Here is a 14,432-nt window from a genome sequence, read left to right as displayed (position 1 = left end):
ATCCACTCTCTCATAGGCCTTCTCAAAATCCAAGAGCAGAATGGCTAAGGGCTGATTGTTCGCTTTAGCCCATTCGACGGCCTCCCAAAATGAGAAAATGTTATCAAAGATGCTCCTGCCGTGTAAGAATCCATTCTGGGTATCATGAATAACATGCTGCAAAATTGGCTGCAATCTGATGCTCACTGCCTTAGCAAGAATCTTATAGGCAGTCCCAAGTAAGGTGATAGGTCTCCACTGGCCAATCAATGTCTTATCTCCGCTCTTAGGAATAAGATAAATAAGCCCCTCATTGAGAGAAGAAGGCATAGAACCTGTGTCCCACATCTCCTACAAAGCCGATGTTATCTCAGCCCCAATCTCATCCCAAAAAGTAGTGAAAAAAACAGGGGAGAGGCCATCGTCCCCTGGACACTTACCATGAGGTAAGGCATGAAGAAAAGGGGCATCCAGAGCGGCACACATCTCCTCGGTGATGAAATGTGGCAATGCATTCCAAACCTTCCTCTGTGCCCTGTGTCTCAGATCAGAATGCTGGCAATAGAAATCGTTGGCAATCTGTCTAACCATAAGAGGATCTGAGTGAAGAGTGCCATGTGAATCCTGCAACTGCCTGACACTATCTCTGGCATGAGATGGGCCGTGAGAAGCAAAGAAATGTTTGTTACATCTGCCACCCATCTGTGTCCAAAAGGATTCCTGGGCATGGAAACAATACTCCGCGTGCTGCTCAAGAGAGTGATGAAGTTCTGCTCTAATAGTACATAAAGAATCTGCAACCCATTGAGCATGAGGATGTTTCTCGTGCTCTTTCTGCAAGGCAACCAATCTACGTCTAATAGCCCTTTCTAAGTCCATGGCCTCTTGCCTCTTAGACAGGGCACATGTGTGATAAAAGTCACTAATATCACAGAGAGCAGAGGCTAGGCTTTGAGAGGCCTGTAAGAAGTCATGAGATCTCCAAATATCAAGCATACGACGCAATAGTTCTGCATTGCATACATGGGGTGCTGATCCATGGCAATTCGGATCTCTAATACATAAAACCACTGGGCAATGATCCGATTTGGAGGTGCCTGTAGCAATCAAAGTATGTCCACCTCTGTCAAGCACCCAATCATCCACATAAAATCTGTCTAACCGTGCATAGATACATCCTACATCTCTTCTCCTGTTAGACCATGAATAAAGAAGAGTGGATGGACTCCTCAAAATGTCATCCTCATGCCAACAATCTCTACAATGAATGGAGAGTATAAACCTCTCCCAAGACGCTCTTTCAAGAGGATGCACCAAGCCCTCATGTCCAGCTCTTTTATCCGTTGGCATCTTAACCATGTTAAAATCCCCACCAATAATCCAATGGTCGGCAAGAGGCATCAATGTAGTGAGAGATTTCCAAAAGGCAATCCTCTCACCTCTATGGTTATTAGGAGCATAGAGATTGAGAATACCAATGCGTGTAGTACCTTGCATAAGAAGGATCCACTGTGCTCTCGCAGCAGCAGGCAAAATGACACCGTGTCCAATGATGCAAGGCAAGATCAAAGCTGAAACAGAGATACAAACACCACCCTTGGTACCAACAGCCGGTGACCAAAAGGTGTGTCCGGAGAGAAGCTTGCCTGATCTCCCACACTGACTAGCATCCAGTTTATGCTCTTGCAAGAGCAATATATCCATAGGTCCACCTGTGACTACACAATGAAGCTGGGTTTTTACAATTTGTTTTCGTCGACGCGGAAAAAAACCCCCAAGACCCTGAATGTTCCAAGAGACAATCCTCATAAAGACTCAGAATAGGAACGACCAGATCTCGTGGTCGATGAAGGATCCCCTTTAGAGGCGGAAGTACGTCTCGCATAGGTAAGGGAGGGAAAATCTGACGATATAAACCTTACCTCTCTCTCCCACTCCGAGGAAAAGCCAGGGCTAGTCCTCAGAACTGGAGAGGTACCATGACAATGCGAATGTGCAACATCATCCTCAAGGGTGCAATCATCCTATAACTGTAATGCAGCATCCATGTGAGGGATCCAGATCATGTGCCTGCAAGGCCTCATCCTCCAAAAAAGGATCAACATCCTGTGAGGCAAGAGCTGCATAGGGGTTAGGGTGCTCCACACGGAGTGTGGGTGAAGAGGCAGGTACGGGGGTCCGAGGGTGCCTGCCATCCCTAACCACAACCCAACACTGTGTGGTCTGCTGTGTCAAAGGAGCAGCTGGAGTCTCGGCATCTGCAGAAGGCCTCTGATGGGCAGGACCACGCCGTGTGGTCTGTTGTGTCAAAGGAGCAGCTGGAGTCTCGGCATTTGCAGAAGGCCTCTGATGGGCAAGACCCTCTGATGGGCAAGACCACGCCGCCTCCTAGCATGGCCCTTTGATCTGGGACAATCTCTAGCAATGTGACCCTGTTGACGACAAATCCGACACTGGTCAGGTCTGCCTGCAATCTCTATACTCTGGCGGAAATGGGATCCGTCAGGTCTGTGAAGCATAACATGATCATCAGTAATCGATGGATCAGGAACAAGCACAAGGACCCTGGGTACACCGTCAAGAGTGGCGGTAACGGCCGCGGAAGCTAAGGCGGGAGAGCTCGGGAGGATTGGTATCTGGCCAAAGGATGCCCCTATGGAAGCTAAAAGCTTCCAATAGGACCGAGGAAGAACAGGGAACCGTAGTGAGACCGGGGTAAGGCGCTGATCCTCCACCACTGGATCAAAGCCCACCTGGTACTGAAAGAAGAAAATCTTCCTAGGACCAAGAGGAAAGGGGCTGCTAGCCAAAGCCTGAGAAGTAGCTTCTGAAGAATGAAAAGCACCTGGAAGAAGCCTCGACCAAGTAAACGAGTATCCTGAAAGTCAACAATCAGCTCCGAAGGGAGAGCTGCTAGAAGCCATTCACGGGCCTGTGAACGAGAAGGGTGGGAACCATAAACTCTCGCAACAAGGGTAGTCTGGACCTCAAGGGCAAAGGGGCAGGCGGAGACTGAAGAAGGCAGGGGGCGGGCAGCAAACGGGGAGGCGGGGCACCAAAAGGGGAGCTGGCGGGGGTAGCAAAAGGGGGCAGGTGAAGGCAGGCAGGGGGCAGCAGAGGGGCTGACGGGGGCAGTTGAAGGGCAGGTGGGGCAGCAAAAGGGGGGCTGGCGGGGGCAGCAAAAGGGGCAGGCGAAGGCAGGCGGAGGGCAGCAGAGGGGCTAGCGGGGGTAGCTGAAGGGCAGGCGGGGACTGAAAGGCTAGGGAAGTGCAGAAGTTGGGCAGGCAAAGGGGAAGGCAGCAGATGGGCAGGCGAAGGCAGCAGAGGCAGGCGGGAGCAGCAAAGAAACAGGCGGAGGCAACAGAGGGCAGGCGGGGGCAGCAGCGCAGGTTCACGTCACTTCAGCACGTCGTCACTTCAGCAGCGCAGCTCCATGTAAGAAATATTTTCTGTTTTAATGGTTTTCGAGTGATCTCTTCGGGCACTTATTGAAGAGGGCAGGGCACAAAAGAGAAGCATATACTGTTGCTTTGTGGACTTCCACAAAGCCTTCGATATCGTACCACGTGCCAGGCTTATGCACAGATTGCATGACATTGAGGTACCCGAGGATATGCAATGGGGGATATATGCTTTGTATGAGTCTGACAGGCAGAGTCCGAGCTCTAGGCGGACTATCCGATATGGTGACCAGCACGATAGGGGTGAAGCAGGGATGCCCACTATCACCCACCCGCTTTGGACTGTACATTGATGTTGATGTGGTCTCTGATTATGTAGACAGATTGGGAGGCCCAGGGGCATGCCTGGCACGGGTGTTGATATCCATCTTGTTATATGCTGATTATATTGTTCTAATCTCAGACTCTCCGGAGAGTATACAGAGACATCTGAATGCACTACAGGCATTTTGTGCGGGTAGAGATCTGATAGGGGCACTTGAGAGGCAGTGTGCACACATACAGTTTCAGGAGCCGTGCACCAAATTGTGGCTATTCGATACACTTGTCACCCGATTGGCGGGGTTTCACGATTTCCAGTCGGCCCATTGGCATAGTAGCTGATCATGCATACCTAAGTTTCACACTAGTAGGTAGATCCCCGAGAGATGGGCCAGCCACTCATCTACCTAGGTACTCGAGATATCAGTTTACGTGTGAGATAGCTGGGGTTTACCGAGATGCAGTGTATAATGGCTTGTTTGCTTTAGACCCGCATAGCCCTTTGGACGAGATTATGAGCGGATTGGCAAGTGTGTATAGAAATATAGAAGCAAGAGCTAGAAACTGAAAACTAGAAGTGAAATAAGAACAAGACTGAAAGACAAAGAGTTACCTTGAGATGAGTGTAGACAAGACACAAGCTGAATACTTCTTATGATGTGACACCCACAATATATAGGTGTGTAGTACAAGAGATAGTAGCCACGCTGATATGTGGGACAAATAAGATGCCACATGGCAGACACACAAGACTTAAGACAAAAGTTTATACTAGACTAGGAAAAGAGTACACCTAGTGTGCACTTATTTCCAACACCCTCCTTAAGTGGACACTAGGAGGAAGACAAAAGACAAGACTGAAAGACAGACAAGACAAGACCAAGACTGAAAGACAAGATAGAAGACGAGATAGAAAAGATCCCGAGACACCCCTCCTCAAGTGATATCCTCATATGGGTCCACAAGGGTAGGGACAAGATGGATCTAAAACAAGACACAATCAGATTGATAGACAAATAGACAGACAGACAAGACTAGATAGACAGAAGACTGACTGTAGACAAACAGATGGACCTTGAAGACATCCCCTCCTCAAGGGCAACCTCTGCCTCTTGGGTAGGGACAAGAGAGAGGTCCAAAAGCAGAATGAATAAGACAATAGAACCCCTTGACCTACATCATCGGTGGTCAAAGTGGTAGACAAGAAAGATGAAGTAATCAGAAAGCCCACTCCTCATCATATGAGGAATGAACAGCAAGATCTGCTGATGGAGATGCTGCAGCAACATGGGCTGAGGTAGATGCACGGGCTGATGTAGAGGGTTTAGAGTAGCAGTCCTTCTCCCGGTGATTATCACGGCCACAAATGGTGCATGGATGAGCCTTGAAGCAGTCCTTCTCCATATGATTAGTTTTGCCAGTGTCAGTTACCTTTTGTTGTTGAGTTCTTTCCTCTTCTTGGAGAGCATTGATGATACCTTCAAGAGTAGGATTATTGTGATACTTGAAGGTAGTGACAAGAGTAGCATAGGTGTCAGGTAAGCTCTTGAGAAGCACAGCAATAGCAATATCTTCGGAGATGGGGGACTTCACTGATGCAAGCTGAACCATAAGACTGCGAAGATAATTGACATGAGAGGCTATAGTAGCTCCCTCCTGCATATGTAGATCAAAGAATGAGATCATAAGTGCAATCTTAGAGTTTTTAGAGCGGGGTCCAAAAAGGGTATCCAAAGTGATCCATGCTTGATAAGCAGAATGTATGTCGGAGATGTGATGAATGTAATCATCTCCAAGACCGAGCAAGATGATAGCATAGGCTTTGTCATTCTTGGCAGTGGGAACGTAAGTGATAACTTGCTCAATGTCGGAATCTTCGGGAGCAGCATGGTGAACAACGTCCCAAAGACCTTCTTTCATAAGATGGCACTTGATTTTGATTTGCCAAGTATGAAAGTTGGACCCATTGAATTTGTCGATAGACATGAGAGAATGAGTAGAAGAGGCCATGTGGGAAGGTCTTACCTCTTGCTAAGATGCAAGGGCAGTGTCTATTCCCTTACAAGATTGCAGAAATGAATGAAAGAAGAGATTCATCTTCCTGGCAGAGGTCCGGTAGTCGATGCAAATAGCACTAAACCTTTGTTCAGATTTAGCCCAAAATAATGTCGATGTAGATAAATGGAGTGCAGCATGCAACAAATGTCACGAATAGCTTAAATCAGAAACAGATGCAGCCTATCTTCAAGGAGTCCACCAATTGTAGAGGAGTTCTTTGGGCAGGAAGATGACGGGCAGAACTGAGCGTCCAGAAATTTGATAATGGCAGGCTTTGATTAGTTGCTGGTCGGACAGCAGGAGAACAGGCCGGAAAGATTATGACGGGCTGTTGCTGAAGGATGGGGCAAACAGGAGCAGCCAGATTTAGGAACAATGACGGGCATATTCAGCAGGATATGACGACCAAAATGTGGCGCAGATTTGTAGCAAGAGATGGCGATCACTAATAGGAGAGATCGAGGCAGATTTTGGCGAGGAGAATGGTTCAGCACCAGGAGAAGTACATGGCGAAATGATGGTGGGCAACTTCAGGAAGATGATGGGCAATAACTGTTGGCGAATCTGCCTCTGTTGGAGAAGATCAAAGGGAAGCTCTAGCTCCGCATGAAGGGGAGCTCCATCATAGAGGAAGAGGGCAACTTCCTTTTCTGGCCGCCCTTATCCTCTAGGCTGAGCTAGGAGAAGGGGAAAGGAGGAGGAAACCTTGCTCTGATACCAATTATAGAAATATAGAAGCAAGAGCTAGAAACTGAAAAACTAGAAGTGAAATAAGAACAAGACTGAAAGACAAAGAGTTACCTTGAGATGAGTGTAGACAAGACACAAGCTGAATACTTCTTATGATGTGACACCCACAATATATAGGTGTGTAGTACAAGAGATAGTAGCCACACCTAGTGTGCACTTATTTCCAACAGTGTGCTATATAAGCATCCGCCTCATATGCGTTTCCGTGCACTATGATTAACCCCCCCCCCCCCCCCCCCCCCCCCCCCAGCATTGCCCCACAAAACAATTGGCACAGCTACAACGTGAGATTGCCATTGAGACTCACACACATAGACAGGCCAGGATGATCTTTCGGCGCCTTGTGCGGAGGAAGAAACGAGCCTATCTGGCTAAGCTAGAGGAGGAGATCTACCAACTCTTCCTAGGGAAGGACAGCAAGAGGGCATGGAAGATGTTTCAGGAGAGACAGCCTGGTACTCCGATTATTGCACTTGAGGCATGGCATGCTTATGCTAGAGAGCTATATGATGCACCAGGACAGCCGGCCACCCCCCCTCCACTGGGAGCTAGACCGGCTAGCAGCACCTTTTTTACTATGCGGATGGTGCTAGATGCGATAGACAGGTTACAGAATGGAAACACATAGGATCATGATGGGCTAGTTGGAGAGCACTTCTCATATGCGCGCGATACTTTGGCTCCGCTGATTGTACATGTGTTTAATTGTTCCATTTGTGAGGGTTTCCCGGCAAGCTAGATAGAGCATATCATTGTACCACTCTTTAAGAGTGGGCACCCTATGGTACCAGGCAACTACAGGACGATCATGATTGGTCATTACTTGGCCAAACTATATGGCTCTATATTGGAGTCGGAGCTGAGCCACTGGGCAGAGAGGCATGGTCATCGCGCACAGAGACAAGCCGGCTTCAGGAGAGGATTTACTACCTTGGATCACACACTGACACTTCGGTCACTTATTGAAGAGGGCACGGCACAGAAGAGAAGCATATATTGCTGCTTCGTGGACTTCCGCAAAGCCTTCAATACCGTACCATGTGTGCCAGGCTTATGCACAGATTGCATGACATTGAGGTACCTGAGGATATGCAGTGGGGGATATATGCTTTGTATGAGTTTGTGACAGGTAGAGTCCGAGCTCCAGGCGGACTAGCCGATATGGTGACCAGCACGATAGGGGTGAAGGAGGGATGCCCGCTATCACCCACCCTCTTTGGACTATACATTGATGTGGTCTCTGATTATGTAGACAGATTGGGAGGCCCAGGGGCATGCCTGGCAGGGGTGTTGATATCCATCTTGTTATATGCTGATGATATTGTTCTAATCTCGGACTCTCCGGAGAGATTACAGAGACATCTGAATGCATTACAGGCATTCTGTGCGGATGGTTTTTCTGACAGTGAAGCTTGGGAAAACCAAGGTTATGGTATTTAACACCACACAGGCATGGGTGACAAGATCAGAGCCACAATTCACTTTCCGAGGGGAGCCGGTTGAGTACGTCAGGTCATATGTCTACTTGGGAGTTAGTTTCACAAGACCGCGTTTCTCCCTGAAGGAGGCAGCAACAGCTAGATTAGCTCGAGGGCATTTAGCCTTGGGGGAACTTGACAGGCAGTGTGCACACATACAGTTTCAAGAGCCGCGCACGAAATTGTGGCTATTGGATATGCTTGTCACACCGACCCTCCTGTACAGAGCTCCAATTTGGGGGCCCCACATACATCATAGATCTCAGAGGGACGGATGAGGGATGGAGGCAAATGGAGAGACCACTGATTATGATGATTGCCCGCATGATTCGGAGCAAATCATCAGTACCACATGAGATTGTTCAGGCTGAACTGGGTGTCGCACCAGTAGTGACCGAGGCCCTATTCCAGGCAGTTACCTTTTTATAGCGGCTATGGGAGCTCCCTCAGCAGAGGTACTCCCGATTGGCATTGACCTCATGCATACAGTTGGCAAAGGATGGAGATACTCATTGTTGTTACGCTCAGATGAGATCATGATTTCACCTACATGGTTTGCGGATAGAGACACTACCACCCTTTCAGTACAGTCTGGATTGTCCATTTTTGGATCTCACCCGCTCAGAGCAAAACCGCGTGATCAGGATGGATATCATCAGAGTGGACACAGAGAAGACATGGACTAGCCCCCTTGAGCCCTTAGGCACGAAAATGGCTCATTACAAGAGCCATTTTCTGCACCTCTCACTAGATGATTTTATCACCCACCCGGCGTACATGGACGTACACCTATCACATAGGATACGTTGTGCCATTGGGCAGATCCGGACCTCATCACACCAGCTGTGGATTGAGACAGGGCGATATGTGCATCAGATCTCCGATGACCACATTTGTCAGCTATGCTACTAGGAGGCAGAGATAGAGGACCACTAAATTTGCCAATGTACCGTCTATTATGAGATCCGAGGGAGATATCACTGCCTCTTCCGAGAGCGTTTTGGGCCGTTATGCAGGGTCATGGAGTTTGAAGATCAGAGATGCTTGGGATTGTTCCTACTTGAGCACAGGAGATACAGAGAGACCCTCTTGGCAGACACGAGACCGAGCCATGATGTACCTAGATAGAGGATCATGACAGATTTCTTCAGCACTAGCACTAGCAGCCCAGCCACACACCTCGTGATACCTCCTCCATCGGGCCATCAGGGCACTAGCCATGCTCCAAGGGAGTCAACCACTGGTAGAGCAGTCATCTTATGTTGTGGTCGTTGGCCACGCCCACGAGGATCCCGACCATGGCATCCTCACTATCGCTAGATCAGAGCCATTATTACTCGGCATTGGAGGCACCTACCTCGCTTCTACAACCTCTCCATTCTAGATAGCCCCATGGCGGAGATATTTGATTTGAGGAGAGGGCAGCACTTCAACTGATCAGCATACATGGATCTACTTGATGTACATTTTCCAGTATTTTCTACTTAGTATCATCTAGGAGTCTTACTTACAGTTCTTATAACTGTAAGACAGTCAGTTTATTGTACTTTTTCAGTTTCATTTGGTTGTTCTCTTTGACGAGACACCAACTTCAGATGTACTCTCAATTTTGGTCTCATAGGTCATTATGGCCTCTTAGAGACATTAATATATCATTTCATTTCTCACACACACAGACACACACCCCCCCACCCCTAATGACTGTCAACTTGTTCAAGGCTGTAGGACTGCTTTGCCTTTTTTCTCTCCTTGGCATGTGTTAGAAAATGAACTAACTAACATTGATCGCAACAGGAGCAGCAATTGGAAGCATTCCAGAAGGAATGGGAAAGGAGAAATGCAGAATTTATCACCAAGGAAGAATATTTGAGCCTCAAAGAGCAAGCACTGAAATCTAGGGAGGATAATATAAATGTAATCTATCATAGCTAACATCAGCATTTATTTTTGTTATAATCTGTCTTTCAAAGTGATAATTGATGTTGGCTGGCCCTTGCTTCAGTGGCTGCTGCACCACGCTGCCCAAAAGGGGTGTGAGTTGGAACCCAGACACATGTGATATTATGTTTTAACTCAAAAAAAAAAGGGAGAATTGACTTGTTTTGACTCCTCATGTTTGTGCTCTGATTAAACCTTCAAAGTTTCATAAACGGCAGGAACGTGAGTTTAAGTCAAATTTGGAGAAGGAAAACAAGCAGAAGCGTGACTTTGGTGTGAAGATGCATCATATGACTACAGAGGAGAAGGTAAACTTTCTAAAGGTTGTCTCCCAATTTTTTCCTCTTAGGCCTATCTTAATGTGGCTTGAAAGAATTTTGAAAATGCTTATCGTAAATGTTGCATGGGGAAGTTCTGAGATAGAATCGTTTACTTGGTTAAAGCAGAATTCCGCATTCAAATTTCAGATTTGCATATATGAGAGAGTGAATGAGAGAGAAGCAGACAGTACACACCATAGTGGCCTGACTCATGGGCTGTGAATCACCCCCAAAGACTGACCAAACAAGTCGGACAGAGCACCTGGGGAAGGAGCACAACTGGACACCTTCTTCTGTAATGCTGGACAGCCCCCTGATGCTTGTGTTTGCCTCCTCGAGACCTACTACATGCAGCGATTTCACTCTCTGCTGGTCGCCTGGCTTCAGGACCTTGCGGTTTCACGGTTTCTGGTGTGTGGGTTGTCTGGGGGCATGTACACAAGCACTGGTGACTCCTCAAGAACTTGTTGAGGTTGAGGACTTGTCCCATGTTCCATATGAACCGGAAGTGGTGATTGATTTTAGGGAAAGACAACTTAGAAATAAGTTGATCCCTGAGTATAAATTTAAGTGGAAAGATAGGGCGGAGGACTCCTCAACTTGCTAGAATACATCATAGCTTCCCTGGTTTTCTTGCTCAGACAGCTTTCGTTTCTAAGAGTGGAAACATCTAACAAGAAGTATGTTATGTACCTAGAGCTAGTCCTCGCATTAGTAGGCCTAATTGAGCAGGATTAGGGGACCCTAGGATTAGGAGATAGCGGGCAAATACAGAGGGCTAAGGTTCAGAACCAGGCTACTGGCTATCTATAGTACGTTAGCTATTTATAGCAACACTTATCACTATATTAGTGATGCCTCGGGTTATAATTTGGTAGTCAGTTGTGCAGTGCACTTTTGATGGGTCTGTGCTTGGACTAGAGTCTCTACTCCTGCCGTGGACATGGAAAATCACAAATAGTCTTGCCGAGGGCCCCTATGGGCACACACTGGTGGTATGGGATGCCAATGCTAATTGGCACGTATCTGTGGAGTGGAACCTTGGCCCCTAGATCGAGGGCGGATCGAAGCACTGATCCTATGGTTGGGTGGTGAGCTTGCTTGCACCCCTTTTATTTGGTTTTCTCTAATCTTATTTGGATTGTGTTTACGAGATCTTGGTTAGACAAGCCTGGGAGGCCTCTTACAAGAATTCAGCATTCAAATTTCAGATTTGCACATGTGAGAGAGAACTAGAGAGAGTATACTAGATTGAGTCCCGAATAACCCTCTGAAGGGCCCCCACCATATAGGTGTATTTGCTTTATTGCTGAGTGTGTATGGACTGACCTGTGGGTTGTAAATCAGCCCCAAAGACTGACCAAACAAGTCATGCGGAGCACCCAGGGAAGGAGCACAACTAGGCTTCTCCTTCTGTACCTTTAGACAGCACCCTGATGCTTGTGTTTTGCTCCTAGAGACCTCCTACAGGCAGCGATTGCAATCTCTACTGGTTGCTTGGCTTCAGAACCTTCCTTGCTTGTGGGCTGCCCTGGGCATGTACACAAGCAGGGGGTTCGTGCAAAGATGAGAGATGCTTAGCATGACTCTTGGAGCACCTATATATAGGGGGTCTAGGGCAGGAGGAGCTGGCCAACTGGCATAGACCCCTGGCCGACTGTGTTCTCTCGAATCTTCCTTGACCACCAGCTTAATGCTGCTAATGTCTCATGTAAATGTTTCTTCATCTCTTCTTTCACCATGGTAACAATTTCATCTTTCTGAGGGGCAACTGCAAGGTTTGGACTATTTCCTGAAGTTGCAAGTCCATCTTGTACTTCAAGTGCGGCATTTTCTACTCGCAATTTGTCGATTTGCTCAAGGAGGTAAACGGACCACTCACTTTGTCGAGTGACCATTGGTTTTCTAGGTAATGCCAAAGTGTCTCCAAAGGAAAGCTTTGGTAAACTCAATGTGTGTGAAAACTGTTCTTACAAAATCTATTATGCATGTTTTGCCTTCTTTCAGCTTGAAGTTTGTAAAAACATGGAGTTGTCCCAGACACCACTTTGGAGACGAAATCACAGCTCAAGCACCGAACTTGAAGCTAAAAAAAGAGAAAATAGTAAGGTAGAGGATCAAGCAGAAACATTGAATCTAGACATACTTCAGCAAGAATTCGTAAGAATCATCAAGGAAAGAGAAAATCTGAAAGCACAGCAGCATGAACTGGTATGGAAAAGAAAGCTGCAGACATTTGATTGTGTCGGTTTCTCTATTTCTAGCTGAATTAAGCTTTCAGGTGCACACACATGCGCACATGCTCTTGCATGCCCACAATGCATACACAAGCACAAGTTTCTAGTGCTTGTAGAAAAGGTGATCAAATGTGCCAAAAGCTGAACTTCTACTTGTGCCCACTTCAGGAAGAAACAAAAAATGAAGTACAGGATGCCAAGTTGACATTAGCAGCCCAATTAAGAGCCACAAAAGAGATGGTGGTAGATGCCTCAATCACAGCGCAAAAAGCATCTAGGTTGGTTCATATTTATTGAATCCCATTTCTTTATGGTGGTTCTCTTTGTAAAGACTGCAATACCCTTCTCATGGAAAAGCATCTCTCAGCAAACCTTTGTTACAAAATTTGAGATGGTTTGATGGTTGTGTTGGTCTGATCATATAGGGAACGGGAGGCACTGGAACAAGAGAGAAGGTGCCTTGGAAAAGCCCAGAAAGAAATTGAGGCTGCACTCTCAGCTCGAGAAGCAAAGCTTTCCTTGGAAGAGAAAAAGCTTGAGAAAGACAGACATTTTCTGGAGGAAGAGAGGGACCGTGCCATGGGCATCATCTACAAGGCTGAGCAGATGAAACAGCTTGTTGATGGCATAGAAACAAGTGGAAATAAAGTAAATCACGTAGAGCAAACTGGTCTAGCTACTACCAAGGCAATACTTGATAATCATCCTTCCAATGACCATTGCTTACAAGTGAGTCATAATCCACCCATGGCTATGGCCCATCCAAATGCTCGATACGATTTGGATATGATCAACCTTTGGAGAGAGAAAGAATGTGCCAAAATAGAGAGGGAAGAGAAGATGATTATGGATGAAATAAGCAGGTTGCATAACCAGCACCAAGATGACATGAAGAAATCCGGGATGAAGGACTTGTCTAATGATTTGGTAGTGACCAGCTTTCCGGGATCTGGAGGGGCGGGAAATGATAGCTATCGCTTGTTTCATCGTGATCTTGGACCCAGTCTGGAAGCTTTACAATTGCCCAGGCAAGGTCCTTGTGATATGCAGTCCCATGACTTTTTCCGGCCAGTGTCAGATGAACCATCTGATGGGTTCTTCTCAGGAAGTGAAGCTGCTTACTCAAGGGACACAAAGCAGCACAATGAGTGTGTCGACATGATCCAGGAGAACTATGATACCTATTTTGAAGATGTCATCCCAAGTCAAACTAGGCTGGAAAATGTGATGCAAAGCCTTGTGAATGCAAGGCAAGCAAGCAGAAGCAGGTTGCAGAGAACCAAAAACTTGCTTCAGACATTGCTGCTCTCAGGTGGGATGGTGGTCTCAGAGGTGCAGCAGGCCTTGAGTGCTTTGACAGACCGCCTGAGTTTGATGGAGCAGATGGAAGATGAGCTCACTGATGAACTGAGAGAAGCATACAGGATAGAGCTTCCTGATTCAGAGGGCATTATTGTGGACAAAGTTGAGCTGCTCTGCAAAATGGAGGAGCAGCAGGCTCTGAGAGCTGAGTGGGAGGAAGACATGCAATGCCAACTAGAGAAGATAAGCATTGTGCAAGCTAACTCTCAAGCATCGTCTTGCTTCAGCACTCCTATCAAACGCACTCTGTTTGATCGTATTGTAAGCCCTCCTTCGACTAACCAATCAACAAGATAAAGCGACTGGGTCGCAGGTGAAAGGATGTACTTAGTCTGCTAATGCTGTGAGCACACCACGCTCCTTTCTTGTACATTTGTGCTGAAAAAGTATGTCAACCATGTAAGGTGATGAATGTGTGTGTAATCTAACATGGACATGTCTAAAGCCATGCTGTATTGTAGGCTGCAACTTATCTACCTTGTAGGAATTGGCAAAGGCAACAAAAAATTATGTGTGTTCAGTTGTTTACTCTCCCTTTCCTTTAATCAGGAGCTTCATGTGACAGCTCACAAAACAATATTTTGTATG

The 14,432-nt window shown here is 46.9% G+C and overlaps 1 protein-coding gene across 1 annotated transcript in view; it reads left to right on the top strand.

Annotated features, from left to right (window-relative positions):
* Positions 1–14,186, top strand: part of LOC147617048 (uncharacterized) — a 200,325-nt gene extending 186,139 nt beyond the window's left edge. The window contains exons 10-14 of the mRNA XM_086776415.1: positions 9,782–9,914; positions 10,115–10,233; positions 12,253–12,456; positions 12,651–12,760; positions 12,908–14,186. Coding sequence (XP_086632541.1) covers positions 9,782–9,914; positions 10,115–10,233; positions 12,253–12,456; positions 12,651–12,760; positions 12,908–14,141 — 1,800 coding nt within the window. The 3' untranslated portion in view covers positions 14,142–14,186. The remainder of the gene's footprint in view (positions 1–9,781; positions 9,915–10,114; positions 10,234–12,252; positions 12,457–12,650; positions 12,761–12,907) is intronic.
* The last annotated feature ends 246 nt before the right edge of the window (positions 14,187–14,432 follow it).

The sequence above is a fragment of the Cibotium barometz genome, chromosome 37 (genome assembly GCF_041138505.1).
Source record: "Cibotium barometz isolate CiBa-2024 chromosome 37, ASM4113850v1, whole genome shotgun sequence".
Lineage (NCBI taxonomy): Eukaryota > Viridiplantae > Streptophyta > Polypodiopsida > Cyatheales > Cibotiaceae > Cibotium > Cibotium barometz.
Note: the sequence above shows the minus strand (reverse complement) of the source record. Positions and strands in the feature narration are given on the sequence as shown.